This window comes from Oryzias latipes, chromosome 21 (genome assembly GCF_002234675.1).
Source record: "Oryzias latipes chromosome 21, ASM223467v1".
Classification (NCBI taxonomy): domain Eukaryota; kingdom Metazoa; phylum Chordata; class Actinopteri; order Beloniformes; family Adrianichthyidae; genus Oryzias; species Oryzias latipes.
The window spans coordinates 11,426,196-11,444,566 of NC_019879.2; the positions used below are offsets into that span (position 1 = coordinate 11,426,196).

The 18,371-nt window shown below is 41.0% G+C and overlaps 2 protein-coding genes across 3 annotated transcripts in view; both read right to left on the reverse strand.

Moving 5' to 3' along the window:
- Positions 1–1,933: 1,933 nt before the first annotated feature.
- Positions 1,934–8,108, reverse strand: LOC101157982 (EEF1A lysine methyltransferase 1). Of its 2 annotated transcripts, none has more exons than XM_020713131.1 (5): positions 7,992–8,108; positions 7,366–7,585; positions 6,902–7,038; positions 2,447–2,736; positions 1,934–2,348 (listed from the first exon to the last, which is right to left on the reverse strand). In XM_020713131.1, exons 2-5 carry the CDS (start codon positions 7,516–7,518, stop codon positions 2,215–2,217), a joined length of 714 nt encoding a protein of 237 aa, XP_020568790.1. In that variant the 5' UTR covers positions 7,519–7,585; positions 7,992–8,108; the 3' UTR covers positions 1,934–2,214. The 2 variants fall into 2 exon arrangements, with proteins under 2 accessions (XP_020568790.1, XP_004081646.1); XM_004081598.4 differs by having other exon boundaries at positions 6,902–6,984; positions 7,992–8,107.
- Positions 8,109–11,082: 2,974 nt separating this feature from the next.
- The window catches only part of xpo4 (exportin 4), a 71,488-nt gene continuing 64,199 nt past the window's right edge, over positions 11,083–18,371 (reverse strand). Inside the window, exons 22-24 of the mRNA XM_023950593.1 lie at positions 15,862–15,979; positions 14,564–14,656; positions 11,083–12,345 (exon numbers count right to left, since the gene is read on the reverse strand). Of these exons, the coding sequence (XP_023806361.1) occupies positions 12,148–12,345; positions 14,564–14,656; positions 15,862–15,979 (409 nt within the window). The 3' untranslated portion in view covers positions 11,083–12,147. The remainder of the gene's footprint in view (positions 12,346–14,563; positions 14,657–15,861; positions 15,980–18,371) is intronic.

Consider the following 18,371-nt stretch of genomic DNA (forward strand, 5'->3'; position numbering starts at 1 on the left):
GCAAGATCCTGTGGTAGCCATGCTGGTTCAGTATGCCTTCAATTTGGAATAAATCCCCAACAGTGTCACCAGCAAAGCACCCCCACACCATCACACTTCCTCCTCCATGCTTCATGGTGGGAACCAGGCATGTAGAGTCCATCCGTTCACCTTTTCTGCGTCGCACAGACACAGTGGTTGGAACCAAAAATGTCCAATTTGGACTCATCAGACCAAAGCACAGATTTCCACTGGTCTAATGTCCATTCCTTGTGTTCTTTAGCCCCAAAAAGTCTCTTCTGCTTGTTGCCTTTTAACAGTAGTTTCCTAGCAGATATTCTACCATGAAGGCCTGATTCACGCAGTCTCCTTATAACAGTTGTTGTATAAATGTGTCTGCTGCTAGAACTCTGTGTGCCATTGACCTGCTCTCTAATCTGAGCTGCTGTTAACCTGCCATTTCTGAGGCTGGTGACTCGGATGAACTTATCCTCCGGAGCAGAGGTGACTCTTGGTCTTCCTTTCCTGGGGCGGTCCGCATGTGAGCCAGTTTCTTTGTAGCGCTTGATGGTTTTTTTGACTGCACTTTGGAACACTTTCAAAGTTTTCCCAATTTTTCCGACTGACTGACCTTCATTTCTTAACCCTTGTGCTATCTTAGATGACCCCACCCTTACATTGATTTGTTCTATCTACCATGATAAAGGTGGATAAAGGTGGAAAGATTTCATGTAATCCATGGACACCAGTGAAGATCACAAATCATTGAAGAAAAAAGGTTCAGAGCACTGTCTAGTGGGTCTAGATGACCCAACTCCCAATGTTAAAGTGCCTTGGATAGCACAAGGGTTACATTGGATGGGTTCTGTGGTTCTGAGTTCTTTTCTTTTGTTGAGTAAGTCATGTCAACAGCAGGTCAGCAGGTGATCTGTGATCTTGGTGGATCAGGGGATCATGGAAGGCTAACAGTCTCAAAGTGACAACTTGGTGAATTTCTAGACATTTTGTTAGGTATGCCTTTTCCATCAAGATTTAATTTTTTACATCCAGTTGAAATAAAAACACAATAATTATTTAGCATTTATGTTTTGTAGGAATCCAAACTTCCAGATATGTAGAATACACTCTACTCAGATTGCTACCAACAAAAATAATTACTGGAAAAAGCTAAGTGTGTGGCATGCAAATAGGGCCAGAGGATGTCATTGAAGTTTAAAACAAAGAATATTTTGTTGGAAAAAAAAAAGACAGAACCACCAAACTTTATACAGTGATGCACAATTCATGTTTGTAGAAAGAAAAGTTCTGCCTTTGCAATGCTGGAGATTTTTGTTTTGCAGCTTCCTGGTTTTGAATGATGCACAGAAAGTATTGGTTGGAAGATTTGGCACAACTAAACTACATTTTTGCTCACTAAGTAAACTTTAGGTCTGTAGATCCGCCGCATGTCATAAAGCTGGAATCCTCTCAGACTGGTTTCTTGAACATGACAATGACTTCACTGGACTTAGATGATCTCCAGCCACCAGATTTAAACCCAATAGAGAAAATTTGGGATGTGGTGGAACTGGAGATTGGCATCATGGATATTCAGCAGACAAATCTGCAGCAACTGCATGATGCTATCATGTCAATATGGCCCAACGTCTCTGCAGGAATGTTTCCAGAACCTATGGCACCAAAGATTAAGGCAGTTCTCAAGGCAATAGGGGGTCCAATCCAGTAGTAGCAATACTCTTCATAGGAAAAGAAAAGCTCAGATTTCAGCAGCTGAAAGTTTCCATGAGAGCAGAATTGCTTTTGTATGAAGAAAAATCAAATCCCGCATTTGATGTTCAACCAGGAATATCCAGCAGAACTTGGGTTTCTGCTCTACAACTCGGAGAAATTGTAATTTTCATCAAATGCTAGAATAAATTAACTTAAGTTAAAAGTCATTCAAAACTAAAACCCATTAAAATAAAGATGAGAGATGATTTTTTATTGGAAAACACAACATTTGATTTATTATCCTACCAAACAGCCCCTACTGACTATCAAAGTCACATATTTTAGATTTATAAGATGTTTGACATTTTTTTCTGGAAAAACGTCAATATTTGCTCCTTCAATGAGCAGTCATGAAAGAGCATTCTGTTGATTGAAGTGAAAGTCTCTTCTCCTGCTGCTCTGCATCGCCTAAAAAGACGATCCTTATTTGCCAAAGACAGTCCCTGCTCGAATCAGGCCAAGAGTTCAGAGACACAGCAAGCTGGACGGGTAGTTGACGAAACATCGGAACTCGTTGGAGAGGTTTCTGTTGTGCCGGGGCTCAAAGCTGCACATTTTAACATCCAGCAGCTCTTTGGCGAGATTCTCCATGATGGCTCCTGTAGCAGAGCAGAGCAGAGCAACGGTTAGTTCAGACAGACACGCGAGACTGACGGAACAGCGTGCAGGCTCAGGTCAGGGAGCCCCCTCTTCTCACCTGTGCACAGCAGCACTTTGCCTTTGCTCAAGTACTTGATGGTTTCGGCCACTTTGCTCAGACACTCCTCGGACAGGTACGGCGGGTCGGCCAGGACGATGTCGAAGCTGCGTGGCTCCACACTCACCGGGAGAGACAGCGGCTGGTTGTAGTCGTAGAAAACGTAGTCCTCTCTGTAGGTGGAGAAGCGGCGGTCGAACTCCAAGACGACGGCAGTGACTCGCTCTGAACCGTCCACCACGCCCTGCTTCAGCTTCTGGTACACACTGGGCGCGCTCACACAGGCTATCCTGAGAGAAGGAGCGCCGACAGACATGTTTGAAGGTCAGAGAACCTCAACGTAAAGAAAACATCTGCTGACAGGGAGAAAATCTGAAGAGGCTGAGTGAATTCATGAAATACCCCTCAGCCAAAAGGAGGTCACTTCAAGTTTATTGTATTAAATAATATTAAGTATAACATGTATACTATAGAGCACAGGTGCCAAACTCCAGACTTCGAAGGCCAGTGTTCTACATGTTTTCCAACTAACCTGCCATTGTAGCTTCTCATTGGCTGAACACACCTGATAAAGATTATTTATTGCAGATGAAGCAGGATTTCCAAAAACCAGTAGGATCCTGGAGACCCCTGTTATAGACCATGTACCTGTAGTGTTGAGAAGTATACTAACTGAATACTTCTTTAGACTAGTTTGGAACATTTTAAGTTTACAATATGTAGATAGTAAATAAAAAGTAAACTTCAGGTATACTGCCTCACTTTTAACACAGACTAGTACACTGAAATAGACTACTTTTTGCTTAGGAATACCAAAAACACTTTTACTAAAAAGACTTAAGTTCCTTGTGACTGCTGCCCATTTCATCACGTCAACCTAGAGTTGACGTCAGCGTTTCTCCCACAAAAACAAACGACATCCAAACTTTTGCAAAGATGGATATGCATATTGTGTATAGAAAAGCAAAGCGTTTTGCTGATCACCGCTAGCTTTACAGAGAAAGTGTGTGTGTGTGTGTGTGTGTGTGTGTGTGTTAGCCTGGGGGCAGAGCTGGCAGAACAGACTCTTCCCAGAAGGGGCTTTTCTCACTGATCCACGTCACAATGTGAGGACACGCACATTTTTGTGGGTTGGGAGGGGCTGGTGCTCAGAGCGCAGGTTTTTTTTAGAGGAATACTCAGAAATGCGTGAACGGATCAAAATACTCAAAATCAAAATACTACTACTTTTTGAGAGGAATTAAAATTATTATACACATAAAAGCTCAAAAATCTGATGTTGTATGGTATAGGAGTTTATTCAAACAAGGGCTGCACGATATGAGGAAAACTTGCGATATGCGATATTATTGATCAATATGGCGATAACGATATAATTTGCGGTATATAAACAAATAGAAAAATAACCAAAAACATCATTCCCATTTCACTGCAAAAGTTTAAAATTTATACTCCAAATGACCCTCATCGACACAGGTGACAATCGTCTAACATAATAGGCCTCCATCTGATTGGTAAACAATGGGTAAGCGTCCATCTGATTGGTCAAAACATAAAGGGATTTATTTGATGCGTTAAATGCTTCAAGCTGCCATAAGATTGTTTAACACATTTTGGGTTTATGATTTATTGCGATATTCACCGTCTTTCGCGATATGCATATTGCAGAGCTGGATATTGCGATAACGATAAATTTGCGGTATATTGTGCAGGCCTAATTCAAACAAACCCCTTTCATCTAGCTTTTTAACTTTGATCTGATTTTTGAAAATTCTCCTTCATAATTCATCACAAACATGGATTTATTGACAAAAGAATCGCAGCTTGTTGGGTTTTACTGCTGCACTGCAAAACCTGTTTCTTAAGAAAGTAGAAAGATCCTCGTTTCAAGAAAATTTGTCTTGTTGTCTGTCTAGCAAGAAAAATAATCTTATCAAGAATAGCAAAATAATATTACTTTGAGAAAAGATGTCTTAATGACTAGAATTGTTTTTGATACAATAAGAATTCTTATAGCATTTTTTTTACCCCACTTGGGAGATTTTCTTGTTTGTTTAAAGAAAATCTTTCAAATTTTTAGAATTTCTAACTTATTTCTAATGGCCTGTTGTTGCAGTGTGTCACTGTTTCCAAATTGCCCAAAGTGCAATCCAGCTGAGGATCAGTAATAACAGAGATTTGATGGATTTCATGTTAGGAAGTTGAAGCCAAGGCAGTGAAGGTTTAGCAGCTAAACCGGTTTGTTTGGTGCATGGTGAGGGTTTAACTGCTAGAATAGCTCATTTCAAGCACCTTTCAAGCCCAAAATGAATCAGATCATTTGGATTTAAGTTGATTAAGTTGATTTAAGTTTTCAGACATCCATCAGAAATTCAAGCATGAGATAAGAAGGGACAGCTTTCTGGCTGATCATTTAGTCATCCGTCTTCTAAACCAGTTTTTGTCCCTTGCGGGGTCACAGGGCTGCAAGAGCCTATCCCGGCCACTCGCAGGGGACATCCTGGACAGGTCCCCAGTTTGTCGCAGGGCCACAATCACACACCCATACACACTCACATTCATACCTAGGGACAATTTAGAGTATTCAAATTAAATTTGGAGCATGTTTTTGGACGGTAGGACGAGGCCGGAGTCCCCGGAGAAAACCCACGCATGCACGGGGAGAACATGCAAACTCCACACTGAAAGGTCCCCCATTGATGTTCTGGTTCAGGTCCCCCAGCCGAGACTTGAACCAGGGGCCTTGTTGCTGTGAGGCAAGAACCACTGAGCAGTGGTTAGTGCTGATCATTGCCTTTAAATCAAGCCTTAAACCCTCAAGACGAAACAAAGTGTTTGCATAGGCGACCGATAACCCAAGAATGGGAGGGGCCTCTTCACTCAGAACTCACCTGAGGACTGATCATGATGCATCATGTTTAACACTTTGAAAGTACAATGATGCAGCATCAATATACTGATACAAGACCACCAACTTTATTTAAAAAGACACAAACCCCCAACCGAACTCTTCAAACTAAGGAGAAAGCAGAAGCAGAAAGGAGTCCAACACTGAATCAAAGGCTGGGATGTAAAAATGGATTTTAAGATTTGATTTAAAGGGTGGACAATGTAAATGTTGGTCTAACATGCTGTGATGAAGCGTTCCGCAGTTTTATAGCACAAACAGGAAGAGCTCGATCCCCTTTGAGCTTCCTTCTGGACCTTGATCATTGCAGGAAACGCTGGACAGCTGATCTGAATACGAAGAGAGAAGCTCGGAGAGCTGCCATGGGCCATCACTCAAACACTTCAAAGCAACTCTTAACCCTGGACAGTCCACCACATCAAAGAATTGACAGAAAATTCAGATTTTTGGAAATTAGAATTTTTAAACCCTTTGATGAATTCCACAAAAAATAAATCGCATCTTCATTTTTTTAAATGAGATTTACTGTAGATGGTATCAATTATGAGACATTGGATGATTTGGTCATTTTTTGTTGACAACAATGTTAGTTTAAGATGCAGATATATTGACATGAGTATTTTAAAAAGCCTCTTCTTTAGCAGTAATGCTCTACTAAAGTTTCAGCTGTTCAGGAGCGGCAACGACTCCACCATCACCTCTGTCACCTGATCCCAGTCATGCCCCGGTAGCCATTGGCCTCCAAGCCCCAAATTAGGCCCAACACATAAAACAAAATTTTGAATTGAAACTATAAACTGAGAAATAAAAGCAAAGAGGAAAAGAAATGAATAAAACAAAAGTTGAATATAAAAAAACAGCAGATGTTACAAAAAAACATTATTTTTCATTTGGTAACAGTTTTAGGTATCTAGTTCTTTTTCTTAAAATTTACAATTTACAATTTTTTTTTTGAAATTTGCAATATTTTCTTCAAGTTTACCATGTGTACTGTCGGGTTTAAAATAGTTTTCAACTTTTTCTTCCAGATTTACAACCTGCCTTTTCATTCACTTTAAGCTGATCCTGCTTTGAGCCCACTAAAGTCTTCCAACACCAGAGGAGCATCAGCAGCTGCAATGTCAGAACCAAATCTGAAACAAAGAGGGTCCTATGTGTCTAACCTTACTTGCCTCTCGGCCAGTACACTAAACTGCAAGTTTATCATCACCACAATATCAACCTGGCAAAAGATGACGTAAACTGCGATGGTTACACGCACGCTAAAACAATCTCATGACAGCTTGAAGTATTTAAAGAATCAAACTGAGCCCTTTACGCATTTGACCAAACAGATGGACCTCCTTTATGTTAGATGCCCGCCTCCTATTTGGATGAGGATCATTTGGAGTATAACTTAAGTTATGTTGACTTTTATTTAAATAAAATAGGTCCAATTAAGTGGAAAAGATGTATTAGTTGTTTATTTGCTTTGCTATTTGTTAATGCACCACAAGTCATATATTGAATTATTGATCGCTAAAATCGCACATATGTTGTGGCCCCACCTGCCTCCTTCTCCAGCTTCTCGCACCACCTCCTCCGCCAGCCGTGTTGCCGTCTCATCGCTGTACCAGAACTGACTCATCCGCTGCAACACAAGAGTCCATGCGATCGGTAACACTGAGTCATCAGGAACCAGAATCTGAAGCACACGACTGAAGTTCATCAGCTTTTCTTCCTGTTTCTGTCAGACGTCTGGATCAGTTGCTCAAAAATGCAGACGCAGAAACTCAAAGCATGTAAAAAAAAAAAACAAAGTAGAACCACAGAAATCCAAAAATGTGTCCAATAAATAAGATGTTTAACCAAATACAAGACCAGTAAAAAGAAAGAAAGAAGAAAAAAAACATTCATTTGCATTGTAAAAAAAATCCATCATAATTTGCTACATCAGAGACCAGACCATGAATGAGATTAATTTGGACAAATGCAAAAAGTTCTCCAGCATTGCAAAAGCATCTGAACTCACCCAGTCCTCCTCCAAAGCTCCTACACTGAACGGGTCGGAGGGAATTGCCTGGTGGTCCGGACTAGCTCCAGTCTCCTCATAAAACTCCTGCAGGGCAGCCAGAGTGTGAGCAGACAGAGTGGGAACATCATCATCATCATCGCTCCCACTCATGATGGACTGGAGGAGGAAGATGAGGAGGAAGCAATTCCCCCAGCAGTGATGGTTCCCTTAGATGGAACTGAGATAAGGAGAAAAAAGGGAATATTCCTGATTTATTACATTTCAGATTCAGACCTGGAGAACTCAGTCCGTTTTCATTCCGGAGATCTGACAAATTCTGGAAGACTTTCAGAAACATAACAGAACTCTAAGTTTACGCTGTGAAAAATAAGCTTTGATACATTGAAAATTATCTCTAAAACATCCTGGGTTGAGGTTTTCAGCAATAAATCGGTTCAAACGGGTTCATTTTGTCAAGGAAATTAAGAGAACTCTAGCAGCATGAATGATGATGAAAGCATGTCAGGGCTGGACGTCCCGTTACAGCCGGAATTCATGTCTGCGCTCGTTCTTAAGCAGCCAAAATTACTTTAAACTCATCGTCGATGTTTGTGTCAACGTTTGTCTGTGAGCACGAGACTCACGTGTAACCCCTTTCTCCTGTTGGCCTCTGCGTTACTCTGCAGTCAGAAACGCTTGAAACTGCTGCGCTCTCGAACTCACGGGCAGTCGCAGGATTGTGACGTAACAAAACAGTACGGCGACAACAGAGGGACAAGAAGCCAGCAAAACTGTCTTCGCCAGTGCTTCTCAATTGTTTTTTGCAAGGCCTAGGAAAAAGAAAAATTAGGTTAGTATCTATACAAATTGTGTAAGTATACCTGAAATTGTATCTTCTAACAATAACAAAAGAAAAAATCAATATAAATCCACTTTCAACAAATATTAACTTTATTTAGCCACACAGAAACCCTGTTATAGTCTAAAGCAGAAAAGTAGCTTAAACTGCCTGAAATAAAAATAAAAATCTGTCAGTCCTTATTTAAACTAGACACATTTTTGACCAACTGAACCATTTGATGCTGATTAAAATAATTCAATCAAAAAATAATATTAAATGTAAATTGATCTTAAACATTAACACAGCAGCACCAATATATTTAATGTTTTTAGTTTGAAGAAATAGGTTAACAAAAAACGTTGTGCTGTTTTTCTTTTCTAAATGATCGATTGTTTATCTATGATCTCAAAAAGTGCAGCTGTTTTCCTGCATTTCCTGCTGTCTTTATGTCAAATACTGACACCAACTAAACGACAGGCGGACAAAGAATACATTTATGGAATATACAGATATGTCATCAAAATGTCTACAATAGTTAATAAAAGATGAAATTATTACCATGAGCTGTGTTGCGGCCAAACAGCATTGAGGGCCGCCCTGGGCTAAGCCCCGGCTTCTCTGTCAGACGCGCGTTCCAACAAAAGTCCAAACTTCTGCTTCGCTGCAAATTATTTATTTTCTTCTTCTGCAGGTTTCCCATCCATACAGTCCAAACGATTAACACATTAAATAATCAAGCAGTGACAGACTTCCAAATTTTAACAAATAACGCGATTATGACGGTGTGGCACCGTCAGATGACAAGGGGGGGGCCACACCGTGTTTTATTGTTTGTGTATTTATGTGTTTTATGTTTTAAAATTACTACCTGTGGTGCCATCTGGACAATAATTGAAAGCAACGCCCAACAGGCATGGCTTAGCGCTTAAAAGGGAGCACCACAGGTAGTGAAATAAGGAGTGACGGAGGTGCCATGCGCTGTGTGGCGCTGCGTTGAGAAACTGTGGTGTCAACTGGTTCTGAATAAAGAACGACCCTCCTCACCTTGGCTCCTCTGCATTATTTCCTGACGGGACCCCGTCACAGCGGTCAACAAATGATGTCATCACCGCGGCTCACCCCACTTCTTCATCCATTCACATGCGTCACCAGTGAGTCAGTGAGCACCTTTCAAAAATTGTGCCACACACGCCTGCAGCGCTTCACCTGTGCCATTTCCATTATGGCTCCTACAAACGGAGTAATCTAAAGGCACGTGATGATCTTGGCGTGCGCTGTTCCACCTCGCATCCTGAGCACACTATCCCTCCCCTCTCCTTCTCACACACGCAGCTGCGTGTGACAGGAGACAGGACCAGCTGCAGGGACGGCAGTTCACAGGTTTCAAGCTGTTACAAACTCTGTGATAGAACAGATAATAGTAAATCAATAAAGGAGCAGATTTTTTTCCAAGCACTAAGTCACTGTCACCACCGCGCACGGTTAAATTTGTGCCCCGAGCAATTGCCCGCATTACCTGTGCCTAAAACCGCTACTACTGCGCGTCCCACTATTTGAGAAGCACTGGTCTACGCCCATCTACGCTCAGGTATTGCTAGTTCCTCAGGAGGGTGAGGGGCATGAGTGGTGGTGCTGGACCTCCTGCCCCTCAGGTCCGGTGGTGGACCCCTTCCTTTGCTGACTGTCTCTGCGCTGGGGCTGTCCCGGTCTCTGTCTGCAGCTGGCTGGTTGCCCTCTGGCTTCCCGGTCGCCCTGGGAGGTGAGGCACCTACTGCGGCCTGCTGGGGGACCGATCGCTCGGGGGGAGGCCTTCTTCCCCCGGTTGTGCCCATCCGCCTGCTCCTTCCCGCTCCCACCCAAACTAATTTTGCACACATGCACATAGGGCTCCGGAAATTGGACGGGTGGGATGTGCTGGCAGGGCTGAACGGGGTGTCACCCTCTTTGGGGCCTCAACGGCACCCGCCCTCCATTCCACTTTTACCCGCGTATTAGACACCTTGATTCATCTAGGGTCATGTGGAGGGGGACACGGGGATACATCCGGGTTCATATCTCACCTGTCCACCCCCCAATTTAACTCTCACTTTAGACACCGCACACATAGCAAACACACACTTACACAGAGGGAACCCAGGGTGGGGGTGGGGCTCTGCTGCTTGGCAGCAGGGGGGCCCACCACCCCACAGGAGACCTCCCATTTTACCTGCAGCACACACACTGTACCCCCACACCACAATACACAGTGGGATCGGGGAGGGGCGGCCGATCTTCAGACCTTCAACTCTCATCTGTTTGCTCAGTTGTTGGACAGAACAAGTTTAAAAATAAAAATGAAGGGGCGGGGCTGTGCCCTCACTGCTGTCATTTGTTTTCATTTTTATATTTAGCTGCATTTCTTTTTTCAATTTCAGTTTCTGCATGAATTTCATTTGCACATAAACATTTTAAACTACTATACTGTATATAAAATTGAAAACAAAACAGTTAATGGTGTCAAAACACTCAATATTACCACAATTCAGTTGTTCTTGTATTTTGTTTTTAAAACCTACGGACCAGAGATATTCATAAGAACATGGATTGTTTAGCTAAAAAAAAAAAAAAAAAAAAAAAATCAAATATCTCAAAAAGTTTAGTTTATTTACAGCATAACTTAAAATTACAAATAGAAGCAAAACAAATTATTTTAGATGAAGTATTATATGAATTTTTTTAAATCACCAATTGGAAAATATTTAATTGAAGGTTGCCAGGTTGGTGATTATCTACAGAATAATGCAGAAAATCTGGGCATCTTCTTTGAGTCTGTCTGACTCACAGTTATGCTGTAAACCAATCATTTTATTTATTAGATAAAGAAAACTTGACAGCAGACATAAAAAGGAAACCGAAGAGGCCAGAACATTTTATACAATAACTTTATGTACACTTTTACACTTCATTAACAAAAACAGCCATCTACAATTACTGGGATAGTGCTCTGAGTGAAATGGATCTCTAAAATAATGCTTTGAGAAGTGGCTCTGCTCCTTTTTATTTGGTTTGTTATTGCTGTCCGTCACGTCAGTCTCCAGTGTGTGTTGAACAGTGATGCTGCCGTGAAAACGCTAAAATGATCCCGTTAACCCTCCATCCCTGTCAAGCCTCTTTGTGTCAAGATTCTTAAAGCCTAGCGTCTGTCCAGGTAAAAAGGAAAATTAAAAATCTGCAAAGGTCAACGTGGTGAGCGATGCTCGCTCTTATAATAGATCCCTTAAACTCGTGCAGACTGCCATCTACTGGCCGAAAAGGAGAAGTCACTCCATCTTGTTTAAAAACAAAGTATTTTGTGCAGAAAGAATCAAAAATAACAATGCTTTTTATAATCTGTGTGAATTTGCTGAGGTTTTGGCAAACCGCAGGCACTCTGTCACACACAAGCACACCCACAGAGCAATCAACAACATCAAGGCACTCTGGAAAGGACAGGGTGGTGTGTGTTTGTGCGCGTCATGGCAATCCTCATTAAAAGACATCAAAAACGGCCCCTGTAAAGCCTAACCTAAACACAGTCAGTCTTTTCCCTCTGTGTTCTTGTGAGTGTGTTTGAGTGCAGCCTCCAGAAGCTTTCATCTCACTGAATAAAAGCGCGGTGTCGTCAAAAAAAGCAGCCTCTGCAATTTGAGAGGGGGGAACCCTTCAACCAGGTCTCCGTTGAGCAGTTCAGTCTCCATGGTTACCACAGTAACTATGTAAAACATGCTGGAGGAGCAGTGGGACAGGCAGGTGCAACGGGCACAAGAGGATTTAAAAAAAAAAAAGGTTCCCAGCTGAAAACGGGGTAAACATTCAGACTAGAAGCTCCTCCGAGGCTTCGAGCCGCATCGTCCCAGGCAAAGTTCCCAGAGAGGAGGCGGGGTCAGTCTTTCATTGGTTGATTTTCAGGACGAGTCAAGGCCAGCGATGTTATCCAGTGGTTATTTAACGCAGAGCAGGCCGCCCACGTTGGCCACAAATTCTTCCAGGCTCTTGAGGAAGGCGAGCTTCTGCTTGCGATCCATGGTGGGCGGCGTGCTGCTGGCCGTCAGCTTGTTGAAGGCGTCGGCCAGTCGCTGGTAGATGATGGCATCTCTCTGGGAGGAGAGGAGAGTCTCCACCAGCTCAGAGTACTCCACCTGATGAAGAGCAATGGGACAGGGTTACATCCGTATCAAACCACAAATTAAAAACAACTGAGGAAGTCGGAAAAATGAAAAACACACTTCAGTAAAAAACATGTCATTAACTCCATTCCAGGTTTCAAACTGATCCATTTCAGTTCTGATTTTCAGACAAGTCATTATGAGTTTAAAGGTTGTGTTTCTCAATTCTGGTACAAAAACATTATAAACTAATGTGTGCAGTTTGGAACAGACTTGAAAAGTAGGGATGTCCCGATCCGAGTCATTTGGTTTGGAGTAGCTGCTGATGCTGAGTCTGATACTTTAGTAAAACATTTAAAATATGAACAAATTTAATAAACAGATTCTCCGTATTTTTTCTTATTGTGTAGCGGTTTAGGGGACATAACTAGAGCCATACGACTCGTACACAAAGTCAGTTACCTTGATCACACGAACAAATTATTTATGCAATCAAAATTACTCAACTTTTATGATCTAGTAGAGTTTTATAAAGCTCAAATAATATTCAAGGCAGAAAACAATGTATTACCGACAAATATCAAAAGGTTATTTATTTTAAAAAAAGAGGGAAAAAATGAATTTCTCGTGTATAAAACACGTACAAAAAAAAGTTTTTTGTTTCATTATGTGGAATAAAGCTGTGGAACAGAACCAGTAAATGATTGAAACATGTATAATTACAGAAATATGATCATTGATAAATATGTACATATGCAAAAGAAAACAGGAACATTTGTAAATATGCATGCTTCTAAAATGACAGTTTGTTCATTTGGGTGTTTTTGGACATGATAATTACATGTGCAGCTGTAACTGAACGTCCTCTTAGCTGAAACACTGACCTTTGATCATGGGAAAACTGGATTCAGGAATACTAATGACATAAGGTTCACGAAGGAGAACTAATACGATTTTTCTTCTTCTCATTTCCTTTTGGATTTTAGTTGTTTATATATTTTTGTCTATTTTCTGTTCCAGACTTCGGGTTTTCCATTTTTTTTATTTTACTAACCTCCTTTTATCATGTAACACTTAAGCAAAGCATTTCTGTAAAGTAGCTTTAACAGTAAAGATGGTACATTATCCACTAGAAAAAATAGTTAACTATTAACTAGAAAAAACAGGTAGTAATTAGTCATGTGCAAACACTGACAGTATCTTTAGAGATGCTTTGTAGACGGTCCCTTGGCAGCCGTCTCACTGCCGTCTGTGTCAGCAGCACAAAGAGAGCCGTTTCCCATTAAAAAGAAATAAAAACGTGATCTTTTTCCTGTTAAAATGCCTTTCTATGTCATTGTTTGCATTAAGGCAACCCATTAGAGACACTTTCCATAAGTTTAAAATGTAAATTAACAGAGGTATTGATCCTAGAAGTCTGAATTTATGAATATTCTGCTAACTAACTTTACCCAACTGTTTTTGAGCGCCTCAAACTGATGTTGTATTCGGCTGCGTTTACCACAGTAAAATGTGGTGATCCGTTCATGATATGCAGACTTAAGTAGACTACAGTGTTTCCCTGCTTATTTGCATTTAACTATTCGAAGTTCCGCAGATTTTTATAGCGGATTCCTCTGGTTCATCACAAAAACTCAGACAACTCAAGACGCTTGTTTAAGACTTTTACGTCCGAAGGAGGGGCTGCAGGGGAGGAGGGGAGTGGAGATGAAGAGCACGTCAGCGCGTCGGCTTCCTAGTCGGCTGCTAAGGAATATTTCAGCTATTTTCACCAGTTCCTGAATCGCTAAAAGTAAAGTTTGTATTTGTGCATGGAGAAAGGGCATTAGCAGACTCAGAAGCTGCTGGAAAATATCCTGAAACGCTGAATAAGATAATCATGGAGATAATTATCATCTGGATGAATTAATTATGGATGTAACCGGCCTCATCTGGAAGAAGATGATCTCTCACACTTAACTTTCACGGTTTGAACTTTGAGAGTTTAAAGAAGAGAGAAAAACGTGAAAATGTTCACTTCTGTCTGAGAAAAGTGGATAAAGTGTGTAGAGAGGAGTTTGACAGCATTAAAAAATCCTTGTACACATATTAAACAAGGGAACTCTGTAAGTCAGGAAAGTTTTTGACACATTTGTTCAAAAAAATTCTTTTTGGTGTGTTTTTAAGTAGTGGCCACTAGAGGGCACCAAATATCATCTGAGCTGCATAACAATGAAAAAAAAGGAAAAAGATGAAGAAGAAAAATGCTGACCTGATGCAGGCACACGAGTGTGTAAAGAGCTTCTCCTGCCGCCACAGTCATCTCTGTGTTGTGCTTCTGCAGGACCAGCATGTCAAACACCAGCTGAGGGGAGGATGTCAAACACAGCGTTAACGCTTTAGAACAGGGGTCGGGAACCTTTTTGACCAAGAGAGCCATAAACGCCACATATTTTTAAATGTAATTTTGAAAGAGCCATACAATAATGTAGCGTCCCTTTCCCACACTGAGGCACGGAGACTTAACCTCTTTTAAGGTTCTTTGTTCTGGTTACTGCAGACCCCTAACAAACGCCGTACAATTAATTCAGCAACTCCTTATTCTCGCCCGCCGAGACGAGACGAGAGCGCTTCTCTCAACTTTTTATTCCCCTGCTCTCGCTCCAGTCCTCCCATTTCCCTTATTCGGCCCATAGCTGAACCCCATTGGTCCAAACTCCCTAACAACAGGCTGAGCGACAGAACAAAGGGCCAATCAGATCTCTGCTTGATCGATGCGTTCCATGAACTCCAGAACTTTTAACGAGGCCCAACAGCCAAGTTAAACTCAGTCCGCGACAATATTTTTAAAACTAAAAATACAAATGAATGTGTGCATTTGATGTAATTTTAACACTTTTAAAGTACAATAAGTCATCGTTATGCTGTTGCTAATAAATGATTCGTGGTAGTTCTGCTGATGGTCTTGTCCGGTTGATACGTGGTGAGTTTCTGCTTCATGCAGGCGTTGAGACTTTAAACGTGATCGTAGGTCTGAATGTTCTTTAGATGTGAGACAGACTGATCACATGCAGACCTGGAGCCAAACACACACTCACGCTGCAGTGAGTGACGGGCAGCGGGGTTTACGTTTTTGCCATCCCTGCGCGATTCACCTGCTGCCCCCCCTTCCCCCCCTTCTCCCTCACACATCCCGTCCCCGCAACTGCGCGCTCTTTCTCAGAGACGGGAGCGCGCCGTTTTAGGCACGGCAATTCACAGGTTTCCGGGTGGTACAAACTCTGTGAAATAATAGATAATAGTAAACTGATAGTTTTTTCTCCAAGCAACGCTACTACTGCGCGCCTCTGGCATCGCATCGCGCCCGAGAAGGACTGGTCTAATGAAAAAAAAAAGTATAATTAAAGATTTGTCTGCGAGCCACATGTGACCATCAAAAGAGCCATATATGGCTCGCGAGCCATAGGTTCCCGACCCCTGCTTTAGAACCTTTAAACCTCAGCTATGAGACTTTCCTCCATCTATGCTATGTCTACATGTATCTTGTTGTGGTTTGTGTTGCAGGCTGACCTTGAGGAAGTGTCTGGTAGCGATGAAGAGGGGCGAGTCCTTCTCCTGGTTTTTGGCGCACTGTTCAGTCAGAGGAGACAAAGCCTCCAAACACAACTGACTGATTTCTGAACCCATTCTGAAAGCAAACGCTAAGGAGCTCAAAAACGTTAGATCCAATCCTGTTTCATAAAAAACCAACATCTGCTTTGAAGCATTTACATGTCAGTTTGTCTGACAAAATAAAAAAAAAACTTTAAATCAAAATTTATTGTGAGAATTCTACTTTTTCTTGTAATGAAAGTTCTTCCTTTCTTCTGTTCAAGTCATTGGTTATGAGAAACATTGTTTGCAGTAACTGATAAAAATCAATATTTAATTAAATAAAAAACTAATAAATCTCATCCTAATAGATTCTGCATTAATAGAGTTGACAGGATCTAACAAAGACAGGAATCAAACTGCAGTGGGTATAATTCACAGATGGTTTCATCTTTTCAGCTTGGAATGTTACTTTCCTGTTTTGTTTGAACTTTCAACATTTGACAGACTCTGACCTTTACTTTAGAAAAATATATATGTTTAGTTTTTGAGTAGAAACAACAAAAAACGAGCAAAACCCGAGCTTTCAGGTTTATTTTCTATCCACACAAAAGCAGACATTTCCACTGAAATTAAAGCTGTGGGCGGCGCCGTCACCCTGGTCAAAGCCGCGTTCATTAAAACCCCACTTTTTTCAAAATGGTGCCTTTTCTGTTAGTTTTATCTCCACAGCAACCATTATATGTTCTGATCATCTGGGGTTGACGAACAGCTCCATGTAGTTTTTAGAAGTATCTGCAAAAGTAAACTTTGGAATTTGCTTAGCAACAGAGGTTTTTTCTTTTTTTTAAACTGGAGCCACATTCCTAATATATTCACGTCACATGTCACATTTTTGTTCAGCATGAGCCAGGGATTCGTGTATTCCAAATTACGGTTAAGTATGTAGAAACGAGGTGACAGTTTAAAATACCTGGGAGGAGTTTAAATTGTAGAAGGTATTAAAGTGTTTTCTTTCTTTCTCTATTTTTGTTGAAAATTTCGGTTTTTAGTAGTAGACTGAAGCTGGTGCCATATGTGTGACATTTAGTGTAGATCGTGTAAACAAAAGTTTTCATTGTGGTTAAATGTATAAAAAAATAAATAAAATAAAAAAAAAAAAATCACCAAATTTCACAATTTGTCCCAAAACGGGTAACAAGTTGTAGGACCTGTGGCCATCCCATAATAACTAAAAAAAAAACTCTTTTGGATATCTGTGGCACCTGGTTTTTGGTTTAGTTAGTGGATTTCAAAATATTTTTTTATCCATATAGGAGATTTGTACGACGGAGTATTAGGGCAACCCAAAAAAAAAAAAAAAAAAAAAGCCACAAAAAATAAAAAAAAAGTAAAATTACGAGTTTTTATCTCGTAAATTTAGGAGATAAAAACTCGTAAATTGCTTGTCATTTGTTTGATTTACAATTTATTAAAGTTTTATTTATTGATGGTTGGTTTGCAGGATCCCTGCAGCCCGATGAAGCCACTGGTGTCCCTGCAGCTTTCCACTTCAATCCTTTCTTCCTCCACCAAAAACAAGATCTCTACGTTTGTGTGACGCTTCCGTCTGAGGATCACTTTTTTTGCCTTTTTCAACGTTCTAATGCTAACATAATAGATTATTTTCATTCATCTTTGTTGTTTGATGATATAACGGGACGTTTACTTCTGCATTGGTGTTCGGATCTGATGACAGGTTCATGACGTAAGGTGACAGATGAACTTCAGGGTTTGTGAATGAAAAGGAGAATAAAGGCTGCAGCGATCCTCTGCACCAAAACGTGTCTCTGAGCTCCTTATTTTATATATGAAACTCCGCTTTACTGACACTGAACCCCGGAAAGACGGCTCCACTGACAATAATCTGATTTTGAGTCGCCAAAGGTTCAGAATCTCTTTGTTTTAAACCTATAATAATCCGAAAATAAAGCTTCACAAAAGGCTCCACATCTTTTCATCTTCAAGCGATGCTCCGATAAACAGACAACTTCTGTGTTTTTTCCTTGTTAATCTAAAAATGTCTTAATTTTACTTTTTTTTTTTTCTTTCTGTTGGCCCTAATACTCCGTCGTAGATTTGAGCCCCATTCATCTTGATGAAACTTTCGCCAACTGTGATGTCATCTTTTTTAATGTCCAAAATTCATTTCCACTGGGTTCTAGGCGCGTGCACATTTCAGTAGGTTTCAGAGTATGTGGCGGAGGTAAAACGCACAGCAAGACAGAATCTGGTGCTTTGACTCCAGAACTGCAGCGGGGAAAAAAATAAATCTTCAACCGTGTGGAAAAAATGCAGAAAAATCTTCTTGGGTGGATGAAAGTAGGGTTGGGCGATGTCCCTTAAATTGGCCGTTGACGATGTTTGCTGTCAACCATCGGGATGGACGATGACATCGTCGGGGGGGGGGGGTATTTTTACATTTTTCGTTCTTATATAAATGCTATTCG

What these genes read in the sequence shown, in the direction of transcription:
- LOC101157982 (XM_020713131.1), bottom strand. Translation starts at nt 7,518, where the DNA reads ATGAGTGGGAGCGATGATGATGATGATGTTCCCACTCTGTCTGCTCAC. An exon ending in GAAGCTGGAGAAGGAGGCAG is followed by an intron (nt 2,737 to 6,901) that starts GTGGGGCCACAA and finishes TCCTTCTCTCAG; the next exon opens with GATAGCCTGTGTGAGCGCGC. An exon ending in CAAAGTGCTGCTGTGCACAG is followed by an intron (nt 2,349 to 2,446) that starts GTGAGAAGAGGG and finishes GCTCTGCTACAG; the next exon opens with GAGCCATCATGGAGAATCTC.